The sequence below is a fragment of the Bactrocera tryoni genome, chromosome 2, assembly GCF_016617805.1.
Source record: "Bactrocera tryoni isolate S06 chromosome 2, CSIRO_BtryS06_freeze2, whole genome shotgun sequence".
NCBI lineage: Eukaryota > Metazoa > Arthropoda > Insecta > Diptera > Tephritidae > Bactrocera > Bactrocera tryoni.
Window position 1 is genome coordinate 79,032,482 of NC_052500.1, and position 18,169 is coordinate 79,050,650.

An 18,169-nucleotide genomic window follows, 5' to 3' on the forward strand; every position below is an offset into this window, starting at 1 on the left:
ATGTATAAGGTCCGAACCGGTCTTGCGGTTATTAAAACTAAGTATAAGAAGGGTAGGAGGACATAATTTTTAACATTCCGATTTTTTAAATCTCCGTTTGAATAGGTTGCGTCTATACAGACAGATGTTGTCATTTCGGTTATCAAAACCAGTTTCAAGAAGGGTAGAAGGACATGACTTTTATCGGTCAGTTGGGTTTTTCAAAATGAGTCGTCTCTTGGTGAGAGGAGGACGTGTGGATAGTTTCAAATCAATAGCTCGTTTTATTTTGCCCTTAGCATTTTTTTTCAGGCATTGAAATGCCAATATTTTAAAAGCAATAAATAGTTGAATATATAAATTTGTGCATTTGTTTTTATTCCACGACACTTGTGATTATTATTCTGCAAATAAGGTTTATTTTTGTTTTTCAACTAACAAATCACGCTATTAAAATTTATCTGCCAAACTCCGGGGATTCGCCTTGGCACGCACAGCACATTGCTCATCCTTTTATTTTAGAACAAAACTGAAAATCCCCCAAAGACAGAAAAAAATCGAAAAGAGAATATATTGAAACCGAATTAACGGACTCGTGCGTAGCACACACGCAATTTCGCCTAAAATTCTATACTATATATTACTTATATTATATACAAATACGTACATATGTATGTACTTCGGCATATTCATGCACTTGCTGTGTGTGCGCGCCGATTTCCTTTTTCTAGTTTTGAATTTTCCGAAATCTTTTATTTATTTAAACGAAAACGGCCGAAAATCTCGCGAGCATATTATTCGTGAGTTTTCCAACATGGCCAATACACGGCACACATACACATATATACACAGACACAAAATGTATGGGAAAACACCGATACATGCAAGGAAATTTATATTTTTATACAGTTCGACCGTGCACACACACACACATACATAAGCGCAAATTTACCGCTTGACCGAAGCGCACGAATTTTTCACAAAGTTTCAACATTTTTTCGGCTAGAATGTTGAGGAAAATTTTCCTGCGAATTCAGTGCGAGTTGGGCTACTTGAAGAAACGCGTTGTTTTCTGAGTGAGAACCATCACCAAAGAACGACCGAAGAAGAACAAGAATTATTACATATTACATTTAGAAATCAATTGAAGCTAAACAATTTCTAAATAAACAAGAAAAATTGCAAAAAAGTAATCACAATAATCGAAATAATAAAAAATAAATCTGAAATTGTAATCAAAAGTGCGAATTCGCTGAAGAATTCACAAATTGCTTGCAACGTGTGAGAAAAAGTAAAGTGCCGTCGCATGTACTTACATACATATATACAATATACATATATACATACATATATATAAAGTTAAAAATAGCTGCAAGAAAATTACAAGAAAACACATTAATGTGATTTGCGAACGGTTAAAATAAGAATTTCAGAATTTCGTGTGTAAAGTGCAAAAAATATTAACGATTTTGATTTCGAACACGAGTTTTGGGTGTGAAAAACAAAGCGATGTGCGAGAATATTATTGTAAAAGTGCGAGGAGTAAAACTTGAACAGTGAAATTTAATTAAGAAAGTGCTTGTGAAGATTGGTGTAAAAAATTTTAAAATAATAATTAAAAAAAAATTGAAAAATTGCGTTTTTGAAACTTTGAAAAACTAAATAAGTGTAAAAAATGTGATCAGAGCGTTATAGGGATCATACAAATTCAAAAATAACATTTACAGTGAACAGTTATATGTACATTCATACTCAAATATATTTTTTTTAAATAACGCCTTTCAAAAAAAGTAAGAAAATTGCTTCTTTGAAACTTTGAAAAACTAAGTATGCTGACTAAGTTTAAGAAAACTGTGATGTGATCGTTTCGGTGATCATACAAATTCAGAAACTACATTTACAGTGAACAGATAATATGTACATTCATATTTAAATTAATTTAAAAAATAACGTTTTTCAAAATAAACATAATAATAATAAATAAATGACACATTAAACAATCGGATTTTTTTAAAATCTAAAAATAACAATATGTTATAATAAAAAAAATATTCTTATAGTATTTCAATTCCAAAAAAAAACTCTTTTTTCATAATACTACAAGTTCTAAGAAAAAACTTTTATTAGAGAAATACAAATTAATAAAAAAATTCTTTTCAAAAATTCAACATTTTTTAAGTCAAGTTCTTCTTTGAATCTAAATTTATCCAAAAGCTCTAGTTATATTAATTTATTAAAAATCATTTAAATTTTTTTAAAACTAAACCTAAAAAAAAATTATGAAATAATTTTTCATTTAAAATATTTTTAAAATCTGTAATTTAATAAAAAAATATTTTTTTATTTGAAAATTTTTTTTATTTCAAAAAATATATTTTTTTTATGTTCTAATTATATTAATTTATAAAAAAAATATTTAAATTTCTTTTTAAAACTAAAACTAAAAAAAAAAATCATTAATTTCAATCATTTTCAATTAATTAAATTTTTTTAAGTTATAATTATATTAATTTATTAAAAATCATTTTAAAATTTTTTTAAAGCTAACATTAAAAAAAATTTAAAAAAAATATTTTTTTCATTGAATTATAGTTTTTAAATAAATTTTAAATGATTTCTAAAAAATTAATATAATTAAAACTTTTGAATGAAGTTAGATTCAGAAGAAGAACTTGGCTAAATTTTTTTTAAATTTAATTTTATTTTTTTTGAACACATTTTTTGAAATCTGAAAATTATAATTTTCACTTTTAACTTGTTCTGTATCATACGAATTGGTTTGAAAAGACGATATCTTTTATAAAAAAAACTAAATTTCTAACAATTTAGGAACCAAAAACGTTTCAAACCAGCAAATCCATTTTCATTCCAAATTGAAGTTCAGAATATACCTGAAAATTAAAATTCTTCTTTCATAGGCAAAATCATTTTTCTAATAGGAGTAATATGTTTTTCAATTACCCTTTTTAAGATATATCATTGAAAAAAATAAACAAAAAACAAAAACACGGCAGCCTGCACCTTTGTGGCTGTTTTCTTCTTTTCATTAGTAATATTTTTTACGTAGCGAGTCCGAAACCCAGCGCACAACCCTGTGGAGGGGATGTTTTGTCTCGCCTTCCAACAGATGTTCTTAGGTCAAAGACCGGAAATCGTGAGCGGCTTGAACCATACTGTGTAAAATAATCGTTTCTGGCCACTCCCAAGTAAATGGCGCTCAGAGAACTTTTCGTATTTGCGAGAACTTTTACACATGATCCCGTTCTTTATCCTTCAAAACAAAAATAATAATGTATAACATTGATACAACTGTACAAATATTTTCCCTTTTTTCATAATTTCATCTTGAAGTACATATTAAGTTTTCCACGAAGTTCTTCTGTGGACAAATTATTTATTTGAGAAATAATCTTCGTGATATTTGCCATAGATTATTATCCAAGGCAACGCTACAATCTCTGAACACATTTTTTCAATCAGACTCCTATAAAAAATAGCTGTCATACAAATTGACCATCCTAAGAATGAATCTTCACCAAATTGGACAAAACTTATTATCTAAAGCAACGCTATAACATCCGAGCGAATTGTGCAGATCGGACCACTTTAGCACATAGCTGCCATACAAACTGATCGTTTAAAATCAAGTTTAATATTTTTTAAAATACTCACTCACTTGTGAAGGATATTACAGCTTCTTGGCAGACGAATTGAACGTTTTTCTTATTATTAAATAAATTTTTCAATACTAATTACTTTTTAAAAATTTATAAAGCTGTTGAAAATGACAAAAAAAAATTTGAAATCTGTAAAGCGGTTGAGAATTACAAGAGAAATTTGATTTTATGTGAACAACAACTTTTTAAAGGCATTTTAAAGTTATAGGAAAAAGTGTTTGCAATTTATATGTACTTTTTGGCTTTCAATTGTATTTCTGAGGCTTGATAATCAACGACATTTAAGGTTATAAAATACACCAAAAAAGCACAAACAACAACAAAGCACATTAACTTAAAACTAAAAACTTAAACAAAACGCCCAAAATAGTTTGAAGACAATTTTGCAACCTGCAAACTGTTTCTTACATTTCACGCCCACTATTGGCGAATTTCTATATAATATTTCCTGTGAATTTTCAGTGATTTGGTGATAAGTTTCGGCTCATAATATAAATAAAAAAAATATTAAAAAAAAATTAAGTAAAAACGTAACGCAAAATAACAACGCTGCGGTACTTAGAATTCTAATGAGATTATTTGAAAGATAAATTGCGGTAAAGCTAGCAAACGAAGTGAGATTAACTGCAAACGGCTGAAAGAAGGAAAAAGTGCTTGCTCTGGTGGACTGTGCTGACTGTTGTCAACCAAAAACGAAATCGACGCAAACACCGACCAAAGCAGTGAAACAACGATTTTTTGGCAAAAGTTTTGCTTTGAGTAAAAAAAATTCAGCATAAACGCATCTAAATATTAGAAGCAACAACAAACCGGTCAGCAATGAATTCAGCGGGGTGAGTAAATTATAAAAAATACTTTTAATCATTTAATCAAAGAAAAAAGTAAATCAAAATTTTCAAAAAAATTTTGGAGAAAAATTAAAAGAAAAATATACAAAATTCGCGGAATAGTTGCGGAAATTTTAATTAAAAAAAAATAAAAACATATATTTATAAAGAGAATATATTAATGAAAATAGTGGGAAGAGTATAAGAAAATCATATTTAATACTTTTAACTGCCACTTACCTTCCCTTTCATCGTTTATCACATTCTTTTTCAACCTAAAAATTATATTACATTTTACTAAAACCTCAATATCGAGTTGTGCAGTTCTTACCCTCCAAAGTGTGTTCTGTAAAGAGCGCCGCGTCTCACATACGCCAACACAGGAGGCAAATAGTGCTGCCAATAATACTGTGTGAGGTTCTTGTATTTTTATATAATATTTATTTTTTGTCGTGGCTTTCTTCACTTTGAAGGCCAACAACGCCCACTACCTCAGGGCCGCCAGCGCCGACATGCCAGCGCAGTGTTTATGACGGTTAATGCGTTGCGTCAGCTGGCCCCGCCCGACCAACTTGCGCTGGCTAAGTGTCGAACTATTGTGGGTTTATGGGCGGCGTGTGCGCGCCCGATGTTTTAGCAAAATAAAAATAAATTAAGACATTAAAAAATTAAATGAAAAGTGATTAAAAATAAACAGGAAGACATACATTTGTGAAAGTTGGGCAATAAAAAATATTTATATTTTGAAAATAAAATACTTAAAAAAAAATTAAATTAAAAAATTTCAATTATAATTAAAATATAATTTAAAGTATTAAGTAAAAATTAAAAAATTAAAATTTTTTATAAAATTTTAAAATTAATTAAAAAAAAAATAAATAATAAATTAAAATTATTAAAAAATTAAATATAATTAAAATAATTAAATTTAAAAATAAAAATAAAAATTAAATTAAAATTTAAAATTTTTTAATTAAATATTTTTTTTTAATTAAATTTATGATATAACTACGCACATTGTCAAAAATCATTTTAGGAAATATTTAATTACCGAATACTTTGCATTTAAAAATTTATTTAATTAGCGCAACCCTTGTCTTCAATTAATTAATTTTTATTCTCTCTTCACATTATTTCGCACCGGAAATACCATTGCTAGCATGTTTAGTGGCAACTGCACTCAGCCAGTGCATTATTTGACATTTAACTGTCTTCACTCACACACACACTCGCTCATATATCACTCATTAAAAATTGCGCGCTCCTCAGTTTTGTGTTTGCATTTCCACCTTGAAGTGTGTGCGTGTGTGTGAATTTGTTTTAGGGCAATGCCATAGCAAATTTTAGTTTGTTTTCCTAAACTCAACCGGTTAAATGTTGAAATGGGAAAATTTTATTCGCGCAAAACTGTCGCATAAACAATTAATTAATTGAAATATGGCCGGCGAGTGGATAACTTTGGGTAGGCGGATTTTGAAATATACGATTCTATGCACGTGACAGGTGCGTGTAAGTTAAAATTAAGTATTGAGTACACTTTTCTGAATTTTGGTATAAAATGGTATGGAGAAAAGTCGAAATTAATTTTTAAACTATTTTTTTCATAAAATAATATAAATAATTTTTTAAAGAAAAACTTATAAAAATGCGGAAAAATCTAGGAAATAAATTTAAAACCAATTTGTTCACCATATAATCGGTAATATACGAGGTTTAGTAAAAAATCTTATTACCAAATGTTGACATTTCATTGAAACTATTTTTTCATAGAAGTGAATTTTCTGATGAAAAAACGACATAAAAACTTGTTGATGAAAAAAAATTTTAAAAATATGACAAAATCTAGAGAAAGTTTTTCAAACAAATTTATTTACTAATGCACCTAATTCTGTAGTAAATGTCATTGAATAATTTTGGAATTTCACTGTTGAAAGATTTCAAACATTTAATAATAAGAAAGTGCGGAGTGTTTACTTTATTTTTGGGTATATTTAGTTATAGTTTTAAATAAAATAATTTTATAGCATTTATACAAAAACAGTAGAACAAGAAAAAGTGACTATAAGGATGTTGTTAAAAGCATTTGTGCTTCAAAAAAATAAGTTTTTTTTTATAAATTTATAAATTGTTAAGGGTATCCAAAAATTTTCCAAATGATTCACCGAATATGAAAGTATACAAAAAATTTATGCAAAAAAAATTTAAAAAAACCCTTAAAAAACTTACAGAAAACTTACAGAAAACGAGTAAATAATCCTCTAAAATAAAACAAAAAATCTTTTTATATTTTCAGCAGAAAAAAAATATTTGAAGTCAAATTTGCGACAATCATAATATAGTGATTTTTTTCTAAAAATTTTCGAAATGATTAATCGATTATTAAAGTGCATATTTACATATATATATCAAAAATCAGAAAATGAGTGAATAAAAAAAAATTATCGGATATTTTCAAATTTTCCGCACAAAAAACCAATTATTCGAAATATTGTTATCTGATAAACACGGCGCGGAATTTTTGAAATTTTAGTTCAGTGCTTTAAATTTTAATACTTAGCAAAACTTCTATTTGAAGAATCATTACATTTGTCAAAATATTAATTTCGTTTTTAAATGAAAACCTAAAAGGAATTCAAACATTTCTTTTTTTTACCGAATTTTATTAAAAATTGTTAAAGTTAGAAAAATACTTTTCCATATTTTACTCTGGATTTTTATAAGGTATTTAAAATTCAAGTTATAGCCGTTTTCATGTCGTGGCAACTGGGCCGGTTTAGTCTTTATTTACATATTAGACACTTTTTAATAACTCTCTATGTATGATTCAGTAAAACCTGAAATTTTTCAACTCCAGAAAGTAAAAAAAACGAGTAAAAAAATCTGCAGTTTATTTCGAGTAGGCACCCATTTATGAAAACAATATTTTTAAATTTTTTAGGTTTTTGTGATGATGACACTTGTACTAATCAAAAATTCGGAATTGTACTCTCAAAATATGAATAAACTAATGATATAAAAGTGAATAGTAAAAAATATCGATTTCATTATTTTTTCAATTGTCGAATTCGGTCCGCTAGAATAGATTACTCTCTTAAAAATTATTCAGGGGTGTTGTGGAATCCAAGACAGATTTGCTTAGCTGTCAGAATTGCAAACCTTTTGGATTTTCGTTTTTTCGAACATACGCAAAACGAATATTCGAATGAGCTATTTACTAATGTAACTAATCTTGTCAAAGCAATTTAAAAAAAAATTTGCAATGAGTTCGACAATTTTTAATTTTTTTTTAGAAGCAGAAAAAAATGAAAAACTTAAAAGGAAAGTAGAATCGTAAGTGGAATTTAGCTTGTATTTACTTGTGTGTTACTATACGTGCTTAATTTACCGATTCATATCACATTAACGACTGAATAAAGATGCATTTCTTATGGTGTTAAATATCATCAGAATGAAGCCTCGACGATTCCACCTGTAATTCAATTGGCACCAATATTGCGGGTTTTTAGCAGAGGTGGCATACGGATATCAACGGGAGTAGACGTTTTTCAACCGCCTAACAGCGCACAGAAATAGCAACGCAAATTTGTTAGCGATTATCTTCTTGCTTTATTTCTGATATCAAAACCGATAAAAAATGGTTTTATGACACCATGATACAAATTCTGTTTCGTACATCAAATCAATAAGATCTGCATTCATGACATCCACTACTTTTTTTTATCGGTTTCAATTCCGATTCCCATAACTATCGGATTCCACAACAACTCTAATTAAAAGAAAATATATATACCTCAAAAAATATTTGTTCAATTCACAACCTGTCGTAAAGCATCGGAAAATTGTAAAATTATAAATTTTTACACTTGTTTTTTTTATAATTTTACGATTTTACGATGCTTTACGACAGGTTGTGAATTGAACAAATTAAAAAATATTTTATAAAATCATAACTATTAATATTAATAATTATAAATAAAAACAAACAATATTCCAAAATTAAGAAAAAATATATTCGAATAGAATAAACAAAAATCATAGTGTTTAAACTATATCTATATTTAATGTCTCGTCATTTCTATTTCTAACCAAAAATTATTTTTAAAATTTGCTGCTACAAATTACCAATATGCATATTTGTGCTCAATTTAAATTAGGTCAGTGCTTAGTGAGTGTTTTTATTTTCGCAAACAATTAGCAAATGTTGAAAGCAGTCAATAACAAATAAGAAGCGTTAAAATTCTGACAGTTTCATAATTATTGTTTTTGTGCTTTAATTTTTCAGTTGCTGAAAATTAATGAGCTTTTACCATGAAATAAAAAAATGGTAAAAAAAAAAAAAAATATTAAGTAAATAAGGCATAAAAAAATTATAAAAATAAAAAAATAAAAAAAAAATTTATAAATATTTCAAGTGGAATATTTTTGAAAAATAACTGTGACCTGAACCAGAATTTCTAAATAATTTTTTTTAGTTGATTATGCCATGACATATTTGTTGCTATTATTCAATGGAAAAAAATGTTTAGAAAATTTAGTTTTTAATTTAAATAATAAAATATATTCACTTTTACTTGCAGATCTTCAAAATACAATATCTATCTTCATAATAAACTTAGTCTTTCTGATATTCCATGTTTTTTGTTTATTCTAAAAATCCATTGATGAATCATATAGATATAATCCAGTTCACTTCTCCGGTGAAGTGCGAATTCAAGGTCACATAATTTAAGCAAATTATTACACAACGAGAATGCTAAAATAAAAAAATTAAATCTGAAAAGAAAATTAGTTCTAAAAATAAGAAAGAAATTTCTTCAACTATTAAAATTTAGTTGGCGCAGAAAGTTGTTCTTTAATCTACACGTGTTTACAAAAAAGAAAAGCGAAAACGAACTCGAAACATTAAAAACAACATAAAATACAAATTTCCTTTGGGTTAAGAACAATGGAGAGTGGGAGAGAGACTGAAAATAAAAAGTATATGGGACTTTTCAAAGTAAAACGAGTTTAAACACAAAAAATGCTGGGAAAAAGTATAAAAATAAATAACTAAAAATAAAATATATAAAAAGAAATTTCAACTAAAACTATTTCACTTTCGATTAGTCATCCAAACTGTTAATCTCAAGCATGAATGAATGATTATAGTTTTGAAAATCGAAAATGTTCTGTATAATATGTTAAAAAAATAATATAAACAATATAACCAACATATTGGTTAGTCGGAAAAGTATTTTTGTATTTTGTCAATAGTTGTCGTTGCAGTCGTTATCACCAGTACTACCAATCACATTGTGTCGTAGTAGGGTTGGAAAGGTGAGGTTTAAAGCTTCATTTAACCGAAGAAAAAATAAATTCGAGGAAATTGAAAAAAAGTTACAGCTATTCAAAAATGAGTGAAAATAATGAAGAAATTCGCTATATTTTGAAATTTTTGTATAAAAAAGGGAAGAATGCCATGCAAGCCACCAATGAAATTTGTGAAGTCTAAGGAGGTGTTGCTGTTCGATCAATTTGGGTAGCACAACAATAGTTCGCTCGCTTCTATTCTGGAAATTTCGATTTACGCTGATGAAAGTTTTACACTGATGGAATAATGTCTCCAACAGAAAAATGGCAAAAAGTGGTCGACCAAAATGGTACATTTTTGTTTATTGATTTATTAGTATAAATATGAAAAAATAAGTTGAAGTTTGTTTAGAAATATGAAAAAACTTTTCGACAACCCAATATATATATAATAAAAACAAATCGGTTATTCAAACTTGGGAGTGTCTAATCGAAAAAACATCTAGTATAAGCCGAAACGACTGGTTTGCTAAATAAAAATAGAATAACAATCGATTAGGAGACTGTGACTCCAACGGTAAGCGTTTCAGGACCCTTGAGCTTTTCAGGAGCTTTGACCTTTTTAAGCTTTAATCAGCTTAAACCGAATAGTTACTAAAAGAAAACTGGCCTAAAAAGTCTGCTGTAGAGATCTAGCTTTACACGTATGTAATGAGTTGGAGATGTTCATATTATTCAATTCAGTCCAAAATAGTGAGCAGTGAAATATCGAATGGAATGCAGTTCAGATATATATATAATACTCTAAAACATTCAAACGCGCATAAATATTATATAAATATTCAAAAACCACAAAGGCTTATACAAAACCCTACCAGCTGTGGTACTTCACTCAAGATAATGACACTTGGCAACTGACACTTGTCAGTGAGCGAATGACAGCAAAAGTTCTCGCCGGATAATTGAATTATTGAAGCAATGTTTCAATTTCGCTAATTGTTATTTTTGCACAAGTACATACATACATACGCACACAAGCACCGGTATTAGTCATTCTTATTCTCGACTCTTTGCAGAAAAAACATAAATAACTTGCTAATTTTTCGCTGTCCAAGCAAAATAGGTCATAAAAATGTCTAAGTAAATAAAATCAACATATGCACAGCGTCTTGACAATGAGCCAGCGTACACGATTGCAGAGAGATTTGAAAAAAAATTTTGATAGAAATTTCGCATATTGACAATTGACACTTCGATACTGAAAGCATCAAAGTGTCTGCACGTGGAAATGAGTGTTTAAAAGAGGTCACTAGAACAAACAGAAACGGTCTGTGATGTTAAGCGTGCGGAAGGAAGTGAAAGATAAAATAGGTCAGGGTTATGACGAAACTAATTTCGTGAGGTAAATGAGAGAAAAAGATGAGTGATCTATTCCTTATATCCTTTTTTTTTTTTGAAGAATAAACACAGAAACTTCAAATTTAATGGGTGATATTTATTATTATTCGAAAGAGCATTCCTTGGCATTTATTTTTTGAAGATTACCCCTTTCAAATGTTAGCGGAGGCTACGTCTCAAATAGCCTATCTTTTGAGTAAAATTTTCGATGACTCGTTCGAGCATTTCGACTGGTAATTGACGAATGACACGAGTGATGTTTTACTCCAAGGCCTCAAGCGAGATTGTCCACATAGACTTTAGACTTTACATATCCGCACAGGAAAAAGTCTAACCGTTTGATATCATACGATCTTGGTGGCTAATCGACCGGCCCAAAACATGAAATTATCTATTCGCCGAAATATAGTATATGTAAATCCATTGATTCATGCGATGTGTGGGAAGTGGCGACGTCTTGTTGAAACCATATATCGCCGAGATCACAATTACAGTTAAACATTACAATAAACATTTTATAAGCAAGTGTTTCATAGAATCTTCAAAGCCAAAAACTTGATTCCTGAAAACTCAAAAAAAATCCCAAAATTTACCCAAGAGCTTTCCTAATATGTAAATCTAATGCAATTTATTACTCTCACTTTCGTTTTTCATTCGAGTTTTTTACGATTCCTGCTTTTTACCATTTCTTTTAGTTTTTAAACAACTTTTAGTACTTCCTGCTTAATTATAATCTCCACAGCAGGCATTTGACCATTAACTAATTTATTTGTTTACGATATGTATACATATAGTTTTTTATATAGCTACATATGTTTTCTGTATACTTTGAGTGAATCATCTACTCATTGACTCATGTTTCGTAAACAAATTTCGGTTTTTCACTTTTTGTAAACAAAACTTTCAACATGTTTCAAGAAAAGCACCAAAACAGACCATTAAGCTAGATACATAGAGAAATAGTTTTTTTTTTATTTTCTTTTGGACTATACTTAAATTGCTTTCGATTAACACGAAAAGTTTTTGAAAATATGTGTTATTCTATCAACTTCTAAGGCTGAGCGCGCTGTGGTGCGGGGTGTAAGCAATATGAACTTATAATGACTTGGTACGATCGGATCTTCCACTTACCTGTACATGAATAAATATACTGTACTGCGTCGAATACTTTCAGATCTGGCGTGGTTTTATCCATCGGACAACATAACCAAGCAAGCGTAGCTGTTTCTTAATTCGCTGAACTATGTCAATGTCGTCGTATAACTCATATAGCTCAACGTTCAATCGACTCCTGCATTCGCCGTTGCCAATGCGCAAAGGACCATAAATATTTCGCAGAACCTTTCTCTCGAAAACTCGTAACGCCGACTCATCAGATGTTGTCATCGTCCATGCCTCTGCACCATGTAGAAGGACGGGAATAACGAGTGACTTATAGAGTTTGGTCTTTGTACGTCGACAGGCTACTTTACCTCTAAATTGCCCACTCAGTGCGAAGTAGCACCTGTTGGCAAGAGTTATTCTGCATTGGATTTCGAATCTGACATTGTTGTTGCTGTTAATACTGGTTCCAAGGAAGACGTAATTATCGTAGGCTCTCGTTCACTACTGGACCTATTTGCTTTGGTTCTTTGTCCAACCTGGAGAAAGCAGAACTAACAGCGCGGTTGTTGAGGCCAATGATATCAATATTATTGGCATATGTCAGTGGCTTTACACTCTTATAGAATATTGTACCTCTGTTCTCTATTTAAATCTGCAGCTCTAATTATTTTCTCTAGGCGTAGATTGAAGACCATTACACGATAGGAAGTTGCCTTGCCTGAAACCTCGTTTGGTGTCGAATGACGCGGAGAGGTCCTTCCCGATCCTGACGGAGTTTTTCGTATTGGTCAACTACAGTTTACACAACGGTATTAGTTTTGCGGGAATCCTTAATACGTTTGCAGTGGTCGTCATCAAAAAGGGTCTCTTATCCGAGGCAGTTTTCTTCTTTTCTTAGGGGATGTTTCTTATGTGGCGGGTCCTAAACCCAGCGCACAACCCTGGGGAGGGATGTTTCGCCTTCAAACAGATGCTTTTGTTGGCTACCCAGAGGGTACGTGGCTTAAGACCGGAAATCGTGAGCTGCTTGAGCCATATGTAAAAGAATCGTGAGTGACACGCAGTGAACTTTTCTTACTTGCGTGAACTTCTAAACATGGCTCCATCCTCCATATGTAGAAGTTCCCGCACTTTCAATATAGTTTCCATATAGTGTTGTGATTTTCAGGTCCCGAGCGAATTTTCTACAGGGAATTTCGATTGCATTTTAAAAACTTTGTTAAGTGTTTTCAAATGAATAATTTAAATAATTATGTGAAACAGATTTACACCAAAACATTAATCAACTTTGGTTTGGTAGCGTTTTCATAGACACACTTAAAACAAGTAAATGAGTGATGTTCTCATACACACAATATACAAAGAAAAAATAAGAGGAAAATTAAATGTACATACATATGTATATATACTTGTATATGTAGTATGTATGTATATTCCATATACTCGCACAAGTCAAGTTATATATAAGTCTTTACGTAATCAAATGTGGGTGTGATCTGTTGCACTTACTCAGCGATCTCGCCTTGCTACTGTAGACGCATAAAAACGTACATATGTATGTAAAAGCATATATGTATTGTATATTTACATATGCCTGTGCGTTTGTAAGTGGCTTGGATGCCCCAGATCTTGATTCTTAACGCTCGATATCCATGCACTTCCACGTTCCAATTGACTTGTGCAATGCATAAGAATTAAAATGCATTTATTTAGAACAAGTGAATATAAACACACATTTGTATATGCATACGTTTGTGTATACTACTTTTATGTACCTACGGCGCAGCATAAAAAGTGAATGTGCAAAGAAAGTGAATGTGTGCTTAATGAAGTGGAATGCAATGTGCGCTCAAGAATGTGTGGGAGTGTACTGTGTGTAAATAAAAAATAATAAAAATAATAAGAAAAAAATAAAAATCATATACATATATGTATGTAATGAAATGTAAAATTATACTATTACTATGTAAGCAGGGAGCTTATGGGAGCTTATGTTCTAAGTCGGGATCGGGTACTAATCAGGGGTTCATCTCCTGAACCTGTACGGCCAAAAATACGGCGACGTTCATTACTTACTTAAAGGCCTGCCAAGGTTTCAACGAGACGGAGATGAGAACGGCTTCAGTCTGATATATTTCGGGTTTCCAGTACACCATAATAAGAATCTTACTGTCCTCGATTCTGATGAGCCCAAGGCTTTCTTCGACCACTGTGCATGTTAGGTGCTGGTCGTTATGTGATCTATGTCGCTTTTTTGTCTCTCTCTCGTGAGTAGGTGCCCCCTCGGTGCAAACCGTATTGTGGACGCTTATTTAAAGGCGGCATCTGTTCGCCAAAGGTTCATTGGGCGCATGAGGCATTTTGAGCTTCGCCTGCAGCTCTTTGTCGGTGGCTGGGTATTACTATTAGCAGCTAACCGGTAGCTGTTCACAAGAAAGGCGGCTTGAACCGGGGCGTTGTCTTGGTACAACTTCCAATCGGCTGCAATGTCTTGTCGGACTCGAATAACTCCGAAGATTGTCTCTTTGTCTCGAGCCACCGAAACACACCACTCCTTGCCAAAGCAACATCTCGGTAAGCATGCTTGATCATATCAAACGTCTCTGTCGCAGATTTACCGATTTGTATTTGAAAAAAAAGTTGTGGTCACAGTTTGACTTAGCTTAAGTCGACTTCAGCTCTTTTCAAATTTCCTCATGTGAAGAATCTTTCAAAAAATGATCTACATCGTACCTCTTCTCAGTGTCGTTTTCACTTTCCACATATACAAAGAAAACATATTTTTAAATTTATCATCTGATCTTATTCATAAACAAATAACTGCGCAGCCACGAGTTTCTCCTTGAACCGAAACTTTTGACCGAAACAATCACACGGATAATTATGCATATTTACATTACCTTTAAATTACAAAATTTTCCTCGCTGCTGCTGGGCACAGCTCCCACAGCTGCCTGCAACATGCAAGTGAAATTTTTTCGGGATGCAACATAATGCTGCAACAAATTGAGTAATGAGCAATGACACGCCTAATCAGCCACGACAATTTCTCATGCGCTGGTAATGGCTATAAATGTGGTAGATGTAACCGATACTTGTTTTGGCCAACATAAATAACCGGTGGGTGAACGGTGGTCGGTAGTTAAGCGAATTGTAGTTGAAAAATAAATTTACAAGAAACGATCAAAAACTAAAATAAAATGAGCTCACACACACAATGTTCGATTCAATATACAATAAGATACAGCGCGCTGCAGAGTTGCCGATACATTTGTGTACATATGTATGTATGTGGCGCCAACGAAAGTAACATGTATTACAACAACCAATGTTGCTTGAATATCGTTGCTTAATGGGGGCATAAATAGCTTTTGGGCACGGAGGGGCTTATAAGCAGTAAAACATTTAAATTCGTTTCAATTCCGAATTTTTCGGGATCCCGAAATTTTTGTATGGAGTTAAAAATTATATAGCAATTGAGCACGGACAGGTTTATATGCTGGAGTTATTGTTGATATTAGGATAGCCAAATCCCGAAATTTCGAGAACCGAAAATTTTCGGGATTGATTGAAAACTTATATATTTCCTTAAAAGATGTGAAAATGTTGGTTACTAAGCTTAAAAGATCTCAAAAATTTTCGGTCTGTCGTTACCGTTATTATTAAAAATTACAAAATCCCGATTTTTCAGTGTACCGAAATTTTAAATAAAATAAATAATAATGATAATTGAGAACGGAAAAGCTTACATGCAACCAAATACGTGATTTTAAATATGTATCGAATTTTTCGGGATTCTGAAATTATTGTTTGAAGTTAAAAAGCATGCGTTTTGTTCATTACTTTTTGGAGGTCCAAACAAATTTTGAGATTAATTGACTGGGGACGATTTCTAAATGAAAACACTTGTTCTTTAGTTTTTGATTTACCAATTTGATTTTGTTCCAATTTTTGGCGTTATAACCAACATCGTTCACCTCTAATATTAAAAATATATACATATGTATGTTTCTTGTTTCTTGGGACCCCGAAATTTCGTGATTTAATAATTTTTAATAATAACGACAATGACAGACCCTCATACAGATATTCATCTTCTTCTCTTTCTTCTTAATTGGCATATGGATGCTCATGTCTTATAAATAATTATAGTTTCCCCACAAGTCCCGAAATTTTTTTTTATCTTTTAAGCTTAGTAATCAACATTTTCACATCTTTTAAGAAACTATATACATATGTAAGTTTTCGACCAGTACCGAATATTTTCGGGATCCCGAAATTTTGGGGTTTAGCAATTTTTAATGTTAACAACAATCTATGTATAGCGCATACTGTCAAAAATTTAAGCATCTTGTTTGTTTTTGTAACTACATGCACCAAAAGTAAAGCAGTGATTTTCCTTTCGTTAATTTATAATCGCTATCAACCAGCAGATTGTGTATTATTTTCAAAACAAATAAACATGTACACATATGTACATATGTACATGTACATGTATTTATGCCATGCTTACACATGCTGGTACTCGTATTATATTTTCGCGACTTTGCACTTTTTGGCGGACGCCAATACCGTGAAGCTTTCACTCTTTATGAACTTTCGCAAGCGACTTAAGCTGGGCGCTAAGGTACATACATACATACATACATGCCATGTTAATGATTTTACTGCCGATGTTATTGGCTGTATGTTGGTTAAAAGGTTGCCTGCACAGCTGTTGACTTGATCGCCTGATGGCTTGGCAAATACTTGTCGCACATGTTGTCGGCTGTCCACTCGAAAAAGCCCAGCACTTCAATCATTACTTTGTGCTGCAATCGCCTCGTATCAGTATTCAGCGAGTTACATTAATAATCATAATAAATGTGCGCAGCTAGTCGCGGTCGCGAGGTGATTATGTACTATGAAAAATGTGCCTGCAACACGGTGGTTCATTGATCAGCCAGACCAGCGGAGCCGACCAAACAGCCAGAGTTGGCTAGCCTTCGAAACACACCCCATCGTGTTTTGTGCGTAACTATTTTCATTTCGTTTATTTGCGCTGAATGCGGCCCGCATCTGCAGCCTCTTTTGTTGCGGCCGTCACGGTTGTTAGTTGCCAATGCGTATGCGCATGCGTGGAGCTCATTACGAATGGGCAAATCAATGTGCCGGTAACAACAGCGAGATGACAAATGCCACATTGTCTTGCAAACGAACAAGGGAAATGTGCGTTTCATACAAAACTCCATCCTCATTTGCGTTGAATTGGTGCTTAATTCGCTTTTGTTCGCCCAATCGAGTTGTGTTGTTGCAATCATTCAACCGATGTCGAATGCTAATTACATAAGCGGTAGGCTATCGGCGCAAAAATTTAGCACAAATTGAGTTATTGAAGCATTTTCGAATTGAAAAATGCAGTATTGAATAATCGCCGGCGTATGAATAATCAACTCTTACGTCAACGTGTGTTGGAGTTCGGTCTTAATATTTTCCCAAAATTGCATTACACTACTTTAATTCAAGAGTTGAGCTTACTTTACAAAAGTTGTGTACAAGTGACTAAGCGTGAATTACCCGCTCGAGCGGTTGACTAAAAATCAACACTTCGGAAAACTTTAGAGTAAGAAAAAATATGCTAAATAGAGTTCACAAGTTACTTATTCGAGGACAGCTGAGTAATCGTAAGTGTTTACCCATTTGATTAACGTTTAAATTTTCTAATAAAATTAGGTACGCCAATGAACCACGCATACACCAGTTTTGGTCTTTTGTGATACTAGATGGCATTCAATTTCTAGGTCCAAGAGAAGTAGTTATCCTGCCTGCGCTTGAAGCAAACTTTAACAGACTCTGCGGCCTTACTATCGATACCTCTACCAGTGTATCAAACCGTGGGGACCCTAGATACTTACAG

At 31.7% G+C, this 18,169-nt stretch overlaps 1 protein-coding gene across 2 annotated transcripts in view; it reads left to right on the plus strand.

Moving 5' to 3' along the window:
* Positions 1-1,031: 1,031 nt before the first annotated feature.
* Positions 1,032-18,169, plus strand: part of LOC120767315 (protein piccolo) — a 77,608-nt gene continuing 60,470 nt past the window's right edge. The window contains exons 1-2 of one of the 2 annotated variants that reach the window (XM_040093248.1): positions 1,032-1,168; positions 4,119-4,489. In XM_040093248.1, the coding sequence (XP_039949182.1) occupies positions 4,476-4,489 (14 nt within the window). In that variant the 5' untranslated portion in view covers positions 1,032-1,168; positions 4,119-4,475. The other variant, XM_040093247.1, reaches the window with a different exon arrangement.